At 47.7% G+C, this 14469-nt stretch overlaps 1 protein-coding gene across 1 annotated transcript in view; it reads right to left on the bottom strand.

Annotated features, from left to right (window-relative positions):
* Window positions 1–3577: 3577 nt before the first annotated feature.
* PLEKHD1 (pleckstrin homology domain containing, family D (with coiled-coil domains) member 1) overlaps window positions 3578–14469 on the bottom strand; it is a 28111-nt gene continuing 17219 nt past the window's right edge. The window contains exons 7-13 of the mRNA XM_008591436.1: window positions 9203–9297; window positions 7647–7740; window positions 5970–6148; window positions 5275–5407; window positions 4777–4921; window positions 4165–4314; window positions 3578–3826 (exon numbers count right to left, since the gene is read on the bottom strand). Coding sequence (XP_008589658.1) covers window positions 3657–3826; window positions 4165–4314; window positions 4777–4921; window positions 5275–5407; window positions 5970–6148; window positions 7647–7740; window positions 9203–9297 — 966 coding nt within the window. The 3' untranslated portion in view covers window positions 3578–3656. The remainder of the gene's footprint in view (window positions 3827–4164; window positions 4315–4776; window positions 4922–5274; window positions 5408–5969; window positions 6149–7646; window positions 7741–9202; window positions 9298–14469) is intronic.

Here is a 14469-nt window from a genome sequence, read left to right as displayed (position 1 = left end):
GGTGGGGCGAGATAAGAGAAGTCAGTAGCTTTCCCCCCAGGAGTCAAAGCCACAGGGCTTCTGACTTTGGGGAGACCTTGCAGAGGCTGGGGGTCTGAGCAGCTTCGTCCTGGCGGACTGCAGAAGCACAAGGTTCCACAGGGGCTGCCGGACTTATCTGAGCGCTCCAGGAAAGCTGCTCTGACCAGTGGGTTTAATTACCTTCCAGTTAGATCAGATCTGACACGCCCCGGGCTGGCTCCCTGGGACTCGAGCAAGTCTCTGTTCCACCATCATCATTTACTGTGGTCTCAACACACGCTGCCCAGGTCATGCTGAGTTAGATGGGATGGAATAGGTTGGGGACAAGAAGGATAAGAATTATATCCCTCCGGAGATGAACGGAGGCAGTGGATCCTTCTTGGCAGAGCCAAGTGTTTCCCAGGTCTCTTGCCTCACCCATTAAAATATCATGGGGGTGGAGCACTACAACCAGGGTGACCACAGAATTAATACCCACACTGGGACATATATGATAGGGAAAGGGGGAGCCATTAATTATGCTGGGAAACAGCCCAAACCAGGACAGTCCTGGGCATGATGATAGATCATCCACCCTCAGTGAGAAAACAAACCAGTCATTACCATTTCTCACTTATTTCTGGTTCTTCCTTTTTTGCTATGTTTTGTTTTTGGCAGCTGGCAGGCACAAGGATCCAAACCTGTGACCTTGGTGTTATAAGGCTGCACTCTAATCAACTGAGCAAATTGGCTAGCTGCAGGCTCTCCCTTATACAATTACTAAATAAAAGCATAAACCCCTCATCATCAGAGCAGGTAAACTGTCAACTTCTGGTGGGAATACTGAAACTAGCAGGTGATAAAACTAGGTATACTTTGTCTCCCTGAGGTTATTCCCACTGACGCAGACAGCTCTGTCCTTTTGGCCTGTGCTCAAATAGGAACAAAATCCAGCTGATAGTCCTTGTTACACAGGTACAGTCAGGACCTCAGGGTGGGAACACAGATTTTTCAGTTAATTATAAGAAGACACTCACAGGAGGCGCAGCAGTGGGGAGAACTTCCTCACAGGTGGAGAAATGTGTGCAGAAGTGTGCGTTAGAGACAGAGTACAAGCAGATGATTCTATAATTCCACATTTGGCCTGCAGGGAGAAACACCTCTCCAGCAATGACCACACCACGTACTTAAGATATCCTGCAGGAAACACATTTAATTGGCCAAGGAATAAGAGTTTTGTTTTTAAAATTTTTTTTTTAAAATCAGATCAATATATTTTCAGTAAGCAATTTCCACCTCTACATATTTTCATATAGAGATGCTCTTTTTTCTATTTACAATGCTAGATACATAGTAAGCTTTTAATAAATGAACATATATGGATTGATCAGATGAAAATAACCCAGACTTGCCTGAGGCATAGAAAGTATGGGGTGAGAATAGGAGAAAAGAACTAGGGACTGGAGAATGTGCATAGAGAAGCACTGCTGTGGTGTGAATGTTTGTCCCCTCCCAAACTCATGCTGAAATTTTATTGTCATTATAACAGCACTAAGAGGTGGGAATTTTAAGAGGTAATTAGGCCATGAGGACTCTACCCCAAGAGTGGGTTCCTTATAAAAGGACAAGTTTGGCCCCCTCTCATTCTCTATCTCACCCTCTCTGTGCCCCTCCACCATGAGACAACACAGCAAGAAGGCCCTTGCTAGGTGCCGGCACTTTGATTTTGGACTTCCCAGCCTTCAAAACTGTGAGCCAATACATTTCTATTCTTTGTAAATTACCCAGTCTCAGGTATCCTGTTATAGCAGCACATAGCAGACTAAAGTAAGCACTTTCCTCTTTGGTTAATGGCTTTTGGAAATTTGAGAATTTCCAAAAGATCTTTCTCCAAAAGCAAGCCATTATTAATTTAAAAACAAACAAAAAAGTCATATCGGTTCTATTGATCATCTCCCTTATTTCAAAGCTCATTCTATATATGTATTAGATAAGTTCCAGGTTTATGCAGGTTTACACATGTTTAAAGCTTTTACATTTAGACTTGGCTCTTTCAAATGCATTGATTCTAAAGCGCCCCACCCCTGACCGCACCTAGATTCTGCGGAGACTGGCTGAAGCCATCAAAGTCCACCCACAACTGAGAAGAGATCATAGAGAAAGTTCTACTAGGCAGCCCTGGAGCACAGAGAGGGACAGCCTGGCCTGGCCTTGGCTAGCCCAGCAGCAGATGTGCCCATGTTCCCTGAGGCAGTGGGGCTCTTCTTCCCACAGAGTAGTCTGTGGGCTCCCAGGGGCCTGCACATTTGGGTGGGACTTGCCCTGAGCCATCTGTCCATTTCTCAGAGCATTTCAGTTCTGTGATCAGCAGAGAATCAGCACCTTTTGTACCACCGATGTCCCTGAGCACCTTGATGCCAAGTAGAACCTTTTTTTTTGGAGAGACCAACAGACTCAGTCAGCTCGGAAGGTGGTCCTGGAGGGAGAAGGGCAGGGCAGTCTGTCTGTCCATGGGTGAGAGACACACCCACAGCCCTTGGCCCCCTGGAGAGTGGTGGTCTTCCACAAGAGCTGCAAATTGGTGTTTCAGCTTCAGCCCAAATGACACTGAGCCAACCAATGGCCACTGGCTTCACCACAGGCCCAGTCTCCCCATCTGCCAGGGTTTATGGTCACTTTGCTTCACTGGGTAAAGCCTCTGCAGGGAGAGGAGGCAGCAGGCAACTGAAGCAGGGACTTCTGAGATCTCACAACCAGCAGGACCGCTGGAGCCAGAGGCAGCTGCCTCCCTGCCCGACCAGGAGTAGATAATGCAGGAGCCAAGGCCACCTTCTTCCACTCCTGGGTTTGCTGTGTATCCTCTGGGAGGGCCCCCAATGCCGCTGCTGTCCCCAGCTCCCAGCCAGGGCCCTGGGCCCTAGGTGTGCCCACCAGAGGGACACAGTGTGATCCCACTGCTCTTGTGGGTGCTGAGGCTGCATGTGGGTGAGCTCACCTGAGGAAGAGGGGAGTGAACGGGTAGTCCCACAGCCGAGGCCCAACTTAGGAAAGGTGGTACTGTGGTGAATGTGTGCTGTGCCAGGAGCCCAAAAGCTGCTGTCCCTTTCTCCCCTACTCCATGACATGATATAAGGGGAGTCTCAGCTGAGGGATATCTTTGAGTGTCAGAAGCAAAGAGAGGGTTAGGAGACCCCAGGGGAAAGGGAGCATCAAGGTGGGGAGGTGAGGCCTTTACACACGAGGACCAGGGGCAGGGCAGCAGAGTCACAGAGAGGTATGGTGGGCACAGAGAGGGCTGCGGCCTTGCCCAGCGTGGCGGGCCCTGCCTGCCCACACAGGAGTAGACGGCCCCTCCCCACCCCACTCCCCGACCCACAACAATCTCCACATGCGGCCAAGCCCCTTCCTCACCTCACCATGACAACCAGGCAGCACCTAGCTTGGGCCTGCACGGACCTGGTGTAGACCAAGCATAGGGTGCAGGGTGGGGTGAGGGAGGTGGCATCCCTGACCTTTGAGGGTGAAGCTGGCTCAGAGGAGAGGCAGGCTCCAGACCAGAGAGGAGATGAGCCAGGTAGAGTCAGGCCTCCCTCTGCCACCCCTTCTCTCCCCTAGCCCACCCAGGAAAGACTTGGGAGGCAGGGGAGGAGCACCCATCACTTTCCGCCCCGGGGAGGCGCCGAGGGGGCTCCGGGCTGGGTGGCCATGATGTGGTAGATGGACTCCCGGAAGCGCTGATCTCTGCTGAGCCGCTTGGCCACTTCCTTCAGCTCCTCTATGTTGTTGGCTTCTAGCTGGGAGGTCATGAAGGACTGGGATGGCTTCACTGGGGAGACAGGGACCCGACCAGCCTGGTGAACAGCCCTCTATCCACCCAGGCCTGGCCCTGTCCCCACCCTCAACCTGCCTCCCTCGCCCCGACCTACGTGCCACTGAGTTTCTACCAGCCCCTTCCCATCCACTGGCTTCCCTAATCCTGCAAGAAACCCAAGGCTCTGAGAATTCACCCATTTGCCCAAGGCTGGTGGAGCCGGGTTCAAGGCCACACTGTCCAGCCTCAGAGCTGGGCCAGCCTTTCTCACTCCCCACCCTGCCCTCTTCCTGCCTTGTCACCAACACTGTGACCATCCTGCCCCATCAGGGCACACAGCCAGCCACGCTCACTGTCATTCCAGGAGGTGCTGGACCGGCGGCGGTGGAAGCGGCAGCTTTTGATGCGGCGAGTGGCCGCCTTATGGATGTACACGGAGTTCTTCATGATGACCGGCATTTTGGCCTCCAGCTCAGCATTCCGGATGCACTCCTCAAAGAACCCTGCAGCGGCAGGCCCCGGAAGGGTACGGTCTGACCACATCCTTCCCTGCGGCCTGTCCCTCCCCTTCCAAGGATCCTGGTGGGGTTCCATGGGAAATATGTTGACCCCATCCCTTGAGACCAGAGCCACCTGCAGAAGGAGGCGTTCTTCCCTCAAACCATAGTTTGCAGCCATCTCAGGATGGGTCTGCTGAGAACAGAGCTCTGAGCTTCTGAAAAGGGGAAGAAACTCCAGGCTTTCCCCCCAAGACCCCCATCCCAGATCTAAAAGCCAACAGGAAGCAGCACTAAGGAGCACCCAGGAGGCAGGTGTCAGAGAACCCTGTCAACATCTACAGAACCCCTCATGCACAGCGGGCCCTGTGTAGGGCTCCAGGCCCCGTTGCAGGCTCTCCAGGGCCTGGACTCTGGCTGGGGCTGAGGTCCAGGGCTCGGGGGCCAGCCCTGGAGGGCAGGGCTTACTTTTCAGATGGCCTACGTCAGCCCGCATCCTCTCCTCCTTCTCCTTATTCCGCACTTTGGAGTTGAGCCCTTGTTCCAGGCTCCGCAAGGCCCCCTCTGCCTCCCGCAGACGCCTCTCCAGGTCCATGCGGACCTTCACCTCAGCCTGAGAGGACAGGGAAGTGAAAGGGAAGCCAGGTCCTGGGGAGCAGGTGACATCTACCCAGAAGACTTCCCTGATCACCCCAGGCTCAATGGGTTTGGAGAGAAGTTACCACATCCTGCCTCTGTGTCCACCCCTGGACCAGATAGCCTGGCCCTGGCCCTGTACCCAGCACGTGTCTGTCAGTGATGCATCAGACTCACTGCTACCCCACGTGATAGCTCCATCCCCTCTGCCTGACCTCTCATCAGATTGGCAGAGGTCATTTGGGCAGCTACCCAGATGTGAGATGTGGCAACGTCTGCAGGTGAGCAGAAGACCCTGAGCCCAAGCTGCCTCCAGCAGCCCCGCCACACCTTGAGCTCCTGCTCGGCCTGCTGCTTCTCCGCCGTCAGCTCCTGCAGCGAATTCTGCAGCGCCTGCGACTGGCTCGAGTAGAACTCACGCTCCTCCTCCAGGGCCCGTGAGCGCCCCTCATTCTCCTTCATCCTGCCGGGGCAGAAGAGGCACTCCCTCAGTGCTCGCTGGCCAAAGGGGATTGCTAATGGGAGGGCAGCCCCTCTTAGGGATCTAGCTGGAGAAACTCTGAGCCTCAGGCTTCACGAGCCCCAATCCAGTCACCCAGGTGATAAGAGGAATGGTGTGGCCAGGGATGGGAGCCCCCGGCTTAGAGTCAGAAGACTGGAGTCCTGGGGCCAGGTCTTGCTAGTTGTGTGACCTCAGAAAAGTCATACAGCCCCTCTGAGACTCAGTTTCCTCATATGCAAAAGGCGGGTAGGAAGACCTGCCCAGCCTGCCACAAAGCACTGTTGTAAGGATCTACTGATTGCCTGCATGGTTCACACCATTGCAAGAGATCATTATCAAGTCAGCTTTGGGTCGTGAAGGTTATCTTCCTATTTGCCTGGTGGGGAAACTGAGTCCTAGGCAAAAGGCAATGAGTGACCCATCTGGCCGGTGCCAGCTAGAGCCCGAGAGTCCAGTTGTCCAGTTGAGGAAAGCTGCCAGACGCCAAAGCTGCTCATGAACGCAGGGCTCGTGGGCTCCTCACCGCTGCTCTGCCAGGAGCTTCTCCTCCAAGAGCTGCTGCATCTTCTCCTCGATCTGCCTTAGGTTGCTGTGGAGACCCCCGCTCAGAGGGGGCTGCTCACTCTGACCGGCCAGTGTCTGCAGCTGGTTCTCGTTCTCCTCCAGCATTTCCAGGGTTTTCTTCTTCTCTATGGAGAGTTCCTGGCAGGGAAGGAGGGAAGGAAAAGAAAGAGCCTAATTTAGGTTCTCCAAAGCAGCTGCCCTCTCCTGCCTTTCACTTCCAGGGAATGATCCATTCTTCTCTGAATCCTTTATGAGGGACACCTGAAATGTCTTCACTTTTCCCAAGTAAAAGGCCAAGATCTTCCTCACAACAAGGAAGGGAGTCAGGGAGAAGCCTGATGGGGCTTCCAGCAAAGATCGCACCTAAGACAACCAGGTCCCAAGGGCACCATAACCTCTGGGGTCCTCGTTTCTCCATGGGGGAGTAAGGCCCATGTGAAAAACACCCAGCAGGAGCCAGCCCAAGAGCAGATTTAGATGCTCTCCCCATATATCAGATAGGGGTATTCCAATACACAGAAATTCTGAAGTTGAAAATATTCATGGGGACTACCTCCCATGATGTGAAACAGGGAAAGATAAACACATAAAGGCTCCACAAACAAAGCTCCAGAGAGTCAAGGGAGACTGGAAACACTTGCAGCCTTCAAGGCAATTCATGGATTCAGTAAACACGTGGGGGTCACATACCATGTGCTAGGCGTGGAGGGACCATTAAGACAGTCTAGCGAAGGTCACGGTTTGGAAAACACAAGCTAGAGTGTTAAGTCTCATAACAGATACAACCAAATGCCATGGGAGCCCAGAGTTCAGAGCAAATACCTGCCTAGAAGAATCAGGGAACCCCCATACCGGCCAGCCACCAAAAATAAAAAAGAGAAGAATCAGGGCAGCTTAACTAAGAGGGCATTTGAGCTGAATCTCAGAAGGGTGGATAGGAGTTCTCCAGGCGGGAAGAGTAGAGAGGATCCGCTGTGCAGAAGCAACAGTGAAGGCAAAGGACGGAGGATGAAAGAGCTTGGCTTCCTCAAGGCACATGAACTCAGGGGTTTGGAGTAGGCATTGGGTGTCCTTGTGCAGGGTGTGGAGGGGCAGCAGAGGGAGACCGGCGCAGAAGGGGAGGAGAGGCCAGGGCTGGAATTTGCATTTGCATGCCATGCTAAGGAGTTTGCACTTTGTCCTTGACGTGCCCCCTTCCACTCCCCCTCCCAGCTTCTGTGGTATTAGATGGAGGTGACCTGGCACTTGACTTTCCTTCATGCTCAATTTCAGCTAGGAGCAGCTAAGTGAATGAGCCACAAGAAGGAAGTGGTGGGTGGCTCTGCTGCCCACCTTAATCAATTCTCCATCTGGTATAAAAATATAAGCACTGAAGAAGGCGGATTTCCTGAGGCCATGGTCACAGCAAGGACAAGCTTGAATTTGCCCTTCTGGAAAAAACACTTTCTGCTTTGGACCCCATGGGCCAGCTGGGGTTCCCAATGATTCACAGAGAAGAAACACTTTAGATCAATGCCCCTTTGTGCCCATTCCCAGTGCAGATAGCCCCCTGGGGAAACACTTGGAAAAACAAGTATCACGTGGCCCAGTCAGCCAGCCTGGTTTCTGGTCAACAAGCCCACTAGCGGCCCCTCACCTCCAGCGTCTGCTGCAAGGATTCCGTGAGGTGCCTCAGTTCCTTTTTCTCTTGTTCCACACCCTTGAGGCATCTTGCAGTCAGTTCCAGCTCCCTACAGGGACAGAAGGCTGGGTATGGCAATGACCATCCCTCCCAACCTCCCCTGCACACACAAATGCTTCTGCTTCACCAGCTGATATGGCTCAGAAGTGCCCTTGGATGGCTAGCCCCTCTGTATCTATTGCTTGGCTCCAATGGCAGCTATAGGGGCCTGGGGATGAAAGGAAATCCTGGCCAAGTGGGGTTGGAGTCACTCTCTCCAAATGCACATGCATCTGCCAACTGGGACAAACCTGGGGCCACCCAACAGGCAGAAAGAAGCACTTGGAGAAATAAAGGGGTCCAGCCTCACCTCGGGTCTTCCCTGGACAGTGCCTGCTACAGTGCACACCCATTCTGACATGGGACATGGGTAAGGCCCCTCTCTGGGGTAACAAACTCCTTACTGCCTTCTTAAGCCTTGGCTACTCACGTTGGTTTCCCCTCCCCCTGCTTGGAATCTCCTCCCCTTCTCTTGCCCAATTTTCCAAATCCTATTCACCTTTCAAGGACCAGCTCAATCAACTTCTGTTTAAGCCCATAAGGGTGATGCATGTATCTTAATTCCTATAACACAGGAAATCTGCACTATGCCTTCTAGTTATTATATTACTGCATTGATGTTTCCTGAGTGTGAGTCTGATTTTCCCAGGCAGACCATAAGATCCTTAAGGGAGGGACTTATCTTCTAATCCAGCACAATTCTGGAATTTGAGTAGGTGTTTGGTTATTTACGTGGTAAGATCCTCTGAGTTTCTCCTTCCCCAAAATACACATCTAGTTTACTTCCTTTTATAAGGTTGTTGCGAGAAAAATTTTCTGGGCTATTACTGATGATCATGATGTTCATGATAATGATGATGATGATGACGACGACGACGATGACAACGATGACCACCACTATTATCAACACTACTCAGAGTGGTAGTCTCCAAATTCCTGGACAGGCTGCAGCAGAATCCTCTGAGGAGCTTTCTTTAAAATTTAGATTTCTGGGCCCTACCTTCAAGAGATTCTAAATTCAATAGGTGATTATAATGTGCAACTAGGTTTGCAAACAATGCAAAGTATTAAGATCCCAAGTGATGTCATTGGCCAAAATGTGAAAGGGCTGTGCAGGCAAGACAGAGACTGTTGGGGGTCTTGGCTAACCCCACCTCTAGGCCAGCTCGTTCCTGTCTGACGCTGGGTAAGAATCTTTCATGGAGGCAGGAAGGGATTGTTGCTCAGAGGGATAGCTGCTATATTCATCATGCCTTCTGCTCCACTGGGGAGAAATGGCCCATTTGTGGGGGGTCTACAGCTTCTTATTGGCACATTCAAGTCCCAGAGCACTGGGGAGATAGACCCAAACCAACTCACCAAGTATTATCTCCTGGGTGGTGGCCTCTGCAGGCCTGACTGGGGATGTGGGCTCTGCAAGCTTTAACCTAGGTGCACCCCCTCCCACAGCCCTCCCAGGTCACCATCACCACCTCTTGATCTGCTCCTGCTCCATTCTCAGCTCCTGCACCACCTCCTCAAACTGCTGCTTCTCAGCCTCCAGCACCTGGTTAAGGCGCTCGAGCTCCTGAAGAGAACCAGAGAGGAAGAGTCACAGGCAGCAAAGAGCCCCAGATATCAGGAACCCCCACTCTAAACCAGTAGACCCTCTGGGGTTTAGCAGTCTGGGGCATATGCTGGAGTGAAGTTAAGGACTTGGAGATAAGGGCTTGTAGTTAAGTCCCGAGGTGCCCTGGCCCCACTCAGTGACACACTGTCTCAACAAGCCCAAAATCTGGGATTAACTTGGCCCATTTGAAACACATTTAGCATGCTGAAGGCAGGGTGTAGAAATGATCCTTGCATTATTTCTTGTGGCTGGATGTGATTATAATTCTAGATGTCTCCTCTGCTGGACAGCTCCAGTAACTAACATCCTAAGGTGGGCGGGCTGGCCTTAAGCCTAGAGGAAGAACTGCTGAGTGTATATTCCCATTAAAGATCCCTGGAGTGACATCTGTTAGAAGTGGCAAATGAAAGCCATTCCCAGCCAATACTCCAAGAAGACATAATAATCTTTAATGTGTATGTGCCTAAAAACAAAGCATCAAAATACATGAGGCAAAGACTGATAGAACTGCAAGAAAAAGTAGGCAAATCCATCATTATAGTTGTAGACTTGACACCCCTTTATCAGAAACTGACAGATCCATCAGGTAGAATATCAGTAAGGCCATAGTTGAACTCAAGAGTACCATCGATCAACTGGATGTAACTGATACCTGTTATGGAATGAATGTTGATGTTCTCTTGAAATTTATATGTTTAAGCCCTAACCCCTAGTGTGATAATATTTGAACATAGGTTCTTTGGGAGGTGATTAGGGTTAGATGAGGTCATAAGAGTGGCGTCCTCATGATAGGATTAGTACCCTAATATGAAAGACACTAGAGAGCTTGCTCTTTCTCTGTCCCCATGTGTACACAAGAAGAGGAAATATGAGCACACAGCAAGATGGCAGCTACTTACAAGCCAATAGAAGAGACCTCAGAATGAAACCTGCCTTGCTGGAACCTTGATCTTAGACTTCCCAGTCTCCAGAACTTTAAGAAATAAATTTCTGTTGTTTGAGCCTCTCAATCTGTGGTATTTTGTTATGGCGGATCAAGTTGACTAAGATATGTGTAGGCTAGTTCATTCAACAACAAAAGATTTTATCTCTTCTCAAACTCACATGGAACATTCACCAAGATAGACCACATAAAACACACCTTAACAAACTTAAAAGAAAAGAAATCATACAATATCTGTTCTTAAGACACAATGGAATTAAACTAGATATCAATAACTGGAAAATATACAAAATACTTGGAGATTATACAACATATTTCTAAATAACACATGAATCAAAGAATAAATCTCAAGAGAAATTTAAAAATATTTTGAACTAAATGAAAATAAAAACACATCTCATCAAAATTTGTCAAATTCAACAAAAACACTGCTTAGAGGGAAATTTATAGCATTGAATGCATACATTAGAAAAAAAGAAATATCTAAAATCAATCACCTAAGTTTCCACCTTAGGAAACTAGATAAAGAAGAGCAAATCAAATCCAAGAGAAGCAGAATAAAATTTCCTGTAAAATAAATAAAATAAAGCTAGAGAAGAAACCAATGAAATTGAAAACAGGAAATCAATAAAGAACATTTACAAAACCAAAAGCTGGCTCTCTGTAAAGTTCACTAAAATCAATAAGCCTTTAGCCAGGCTAACTAAAAGAAAAAGAAAGAGAAGACACAAATTACTAATATCAGAAATGGAGTAGTAAAGGAATATTATAAACAACTCTATGCCCACAAATTTAATAACCTATATTAAAGGTCCAATTCCTTGAAAGACACAATCTGTCAAAGTTGACACAAAAAGAAATAGACAATCTTAATATACCTATGTATACTAAAGAAATTGAATCAGTAATTAATAACCTCCCAGAACAAAAAGCACCAAGCCCAGGTGGGTTCACTGGTGAATTTCACCAAACATTTAAGGGAGAAATTATACCAATTCTCTACGACTCTCTTCCAGAAGATAGAGGCAGATGGAATATTTCCTAACTCATTCTATGAGGCTAGCATTACCCTAATACCAAAACTAGACAAAGAAAGGAAAACTATAAACCAATATCTCTCATGAACATAGATGCAAAAATTCTCAACAAATTATTAGCAAATTGAATCCAACAATGTATAAAGTGTACAAATGTATAAATCCCACTACCAAGTGGGATTTATCCCAGGTATGCAAAGCTGGTTCAATATCCAAAAATCAATTAATCAAATCAACAGACTAAAGAAGAAAAATCTCATGATCATATCAACAGATGCAGAGAAAGCATTCGACAAAATCAAACAGCATTGATGATAATAAAAATTCTCAGCAAACTAGGAATACAAGGGGAACTTCCTCAACTTGATAAAGAACATCTACAGAAAACCCTACAGTTGACACCAAGGTCAAAGGTTTGAATCCCGTATCAGCCAGCCACAAACAAAACAAAATAAAACAAAAAAACCTACATCTGACACCATATTGAATGGTGAGAAACTAGAAGCATTCCCTCTAAGACAAGGAACAAAGCAAGGATGTCCCCTCTCACCACTGCTTTTTAACATTGTACTGGAAGTCCTAGCTAATTCAATAAGACAAAAAAAGGAAATAAAAAGTATACGGATTGGGAAGAAAGGAATAATAAAGTCACACATTGCTTAACGATGGGAATACTTCCTGAAAAATATATTGTTAGATGATTTTGTCGTGCAGAAGAGTATTACAAAAGGGAACAGCAATGAATTTTCCTGTTATCTACACTGGCCACTAATTGCATGAGCATGAGCTCCCTAATTATGTCACTAAGTCTCTCTGTGCCTCACTTTCCTTATCTACTAAATAGGGATTGGAACAATGCCATCCCCACAAAGTTATGAAAATGAAATTACAGGGAGGGATTGTGCCTGGCACTCAGCAAGCATTCAATGAGTGTTAGCTAACTCTTATTAACTATTATTTTGCTAGGGGATGAATGGGAATCATTTTTAAATGCAAGAACTCTAATGTAGACAACAATTCTTTCACTTGGGGACAGACCTAATATGTCAAATGCTTGGCTTTCTGTCCTAAGTCTGAGCTACCTTTGGGAGGGTCACCCTGTGGGTAAGCTAGGCACTTCTCCTCAACATATTTTGCTGTAGGTTTATTTTATTTATTTATTTTTTTTCTTTTTGTCTTTTTTACTGACCAGTAACGGGATCGCAACCCTCAGTGTAGCGCCCGTACCGGGGACCGGCAACGGGATCGCAACCCTTGGTGTTGCGCCCGCACCGCGCTCAGCCAGTGAGCAGGAACCGGTCTCCACATGGGATCCGAACCCTCAGCGGGAGCACCGCTGCGCTCCCAAGCGGCGCACTCTCCAGTGCGCCACCGGGCCAACCCGCTGTAGGTTTATTTATACCAGCATCATCACGAACAAGTGAGTAATGCATTGTTCTATGATGATACAATGGAAACAATGTCACTGGGCATTAGGAATTTTTCAGCTCCATTATAATCTTATGGGACCACTGTCATATATGCAATCCATTGTTGGCCAAAATGTTATGTGGTGTACTACTGTACTCTTTGTTCACAGGTGACATGATCATCTATGTAGAAAATTCGAAAGAATTGTAAAAAAAAAAAAAATTCCGGGCTGACCCCATGGCGCACTCGGGATAGTGCAGCGCTGGGAGTGCAGCAATGCTCCCACCGCGGGTTCGGATCCTATATAGGACTGGCCGGTGCGCTCACTGGCTGAGCGAGGCGCGGGAGCAACACCGAGGCTTGCGATCCCGTTGCCGGTCCCCGGTCCGGTACGGGGGCAACACTGAGGGTTGCGATCCGTTGCCGGACACGGAAAAAAAAAGACAAAAAGACAAAAAAAAAAAAATTCCTGGCACTGATAAGCAATTGTAGCAAAGTTGCAGTATACAAGGTTAATGCACAAAAGTCAATCAAAAAAAAAAAAAAGTCAATCACTTTGCTATATACTAGCAATAAACAAGTAGAATTTGAAATTAAAAACATATTACCATCTGCATTATCATGCCCAGAAAATGAAATCCTTAAACGTAAATCTTAAAAAAAAGTATATAAGATCTATATGTAAAAAACTAAAGAACCGTAGGAGATATCAAAGAAGAACTAAATAAATGGAGTGATATTTCATGTTCCTGGAAAGACTCAATATTGTCAAGATGTTCTTTCTTCATAATTTGATCTATAGATTGAACACAATCCTAATTAAAATCCCAGCATGCTATTTTGTGGATATTGACAAACTGACTTACAGTTAATATGGTAAGGAATAAGAATCAAAATAGAATCTCAATATTGAAGAAGAATCTCAATATTAAAGAAGAACAAAATTGGAGGATTGACACTACCAACTTCAAGACTTACTATAAAGGTACAGTAATCAAGACAGTATGATACTGGCAAAATAAGAGACAAATAGACCAATGGGACAAAATAGAGAGCACAGAAATAGACTCACATAATTATACTCAACTCATCAAAGGAGCAAAAAGAGTCCATCCTTTCAACAAATGGTGCTGAAACACATCTACATGCAAAAAAAAGAATCTAGACACAGATCTTACACCTTGCATAAAAATTAACCCAGAGTGGATCATAGACCTAAATGGGAAACACAAAACTATAAAACTCTTAGAAGATAACATACGAAAAAATCTGGATGACATTGGGTGCAGTGATGACTTTTTAGGTATCAAAGGCATGTACATAAAACTGCTCTGTAGGGCCGGCCTGTGGCTCACTCGGGAGAGTGCGGTGCTGATAACACCAAGGCCACGGGTTCGGATCCCATATAGGGATGGCCGGTTGCTCACTGGGTGAGCGTGGTGCTGACAACACCAAGTCAAGGGTTAAGATCCCCTTACCGGTCATCTTTAAAAAAAAAAAAAGAAATATATTTTGTAAATCCATCCACTTTTAATAGCTAAAGATAAAGCTTGAAGAAAAAGCCCTTGCTAAGCTGGAGAGTAACTTGAGGGGAGAGAAGGCAGAGAGGCCGAGCAGGGGAGCCCAGGCTGCCGGCGCAGGAGCCTGGCTGCTGGGGCTGAGTGAGCAGGACATGTCTTCTGCCCTCAGTGGGTCTGCTGAGAGGGGAAGACAGCCACAAGCAGGGCTGAAGTTAGGTCT

Source organism: Galeopterus variegatus, unplaced genomic scaffold (assembly GCF_000696425.1).
Source record: "Galeopterus variegatus unplaced genomic scaffold, G_variegatus-3.0.2 Scaffold6912, whole genome shotgun sequence".
In the NCBI taxonomy this organism is placed as follows: domain Eukaryota; kingdom Metazoa; phylum Chordata; class Mammalia; order Dermoptera; family Cynocephalidae; genus Galeopterus; species Galeopterus variegatus.
The sequence above is the reverse complement of the archived record's forward strand: the minus strand, read 5'-3'. Positions and strand labels throughout refer to the sequence as shown.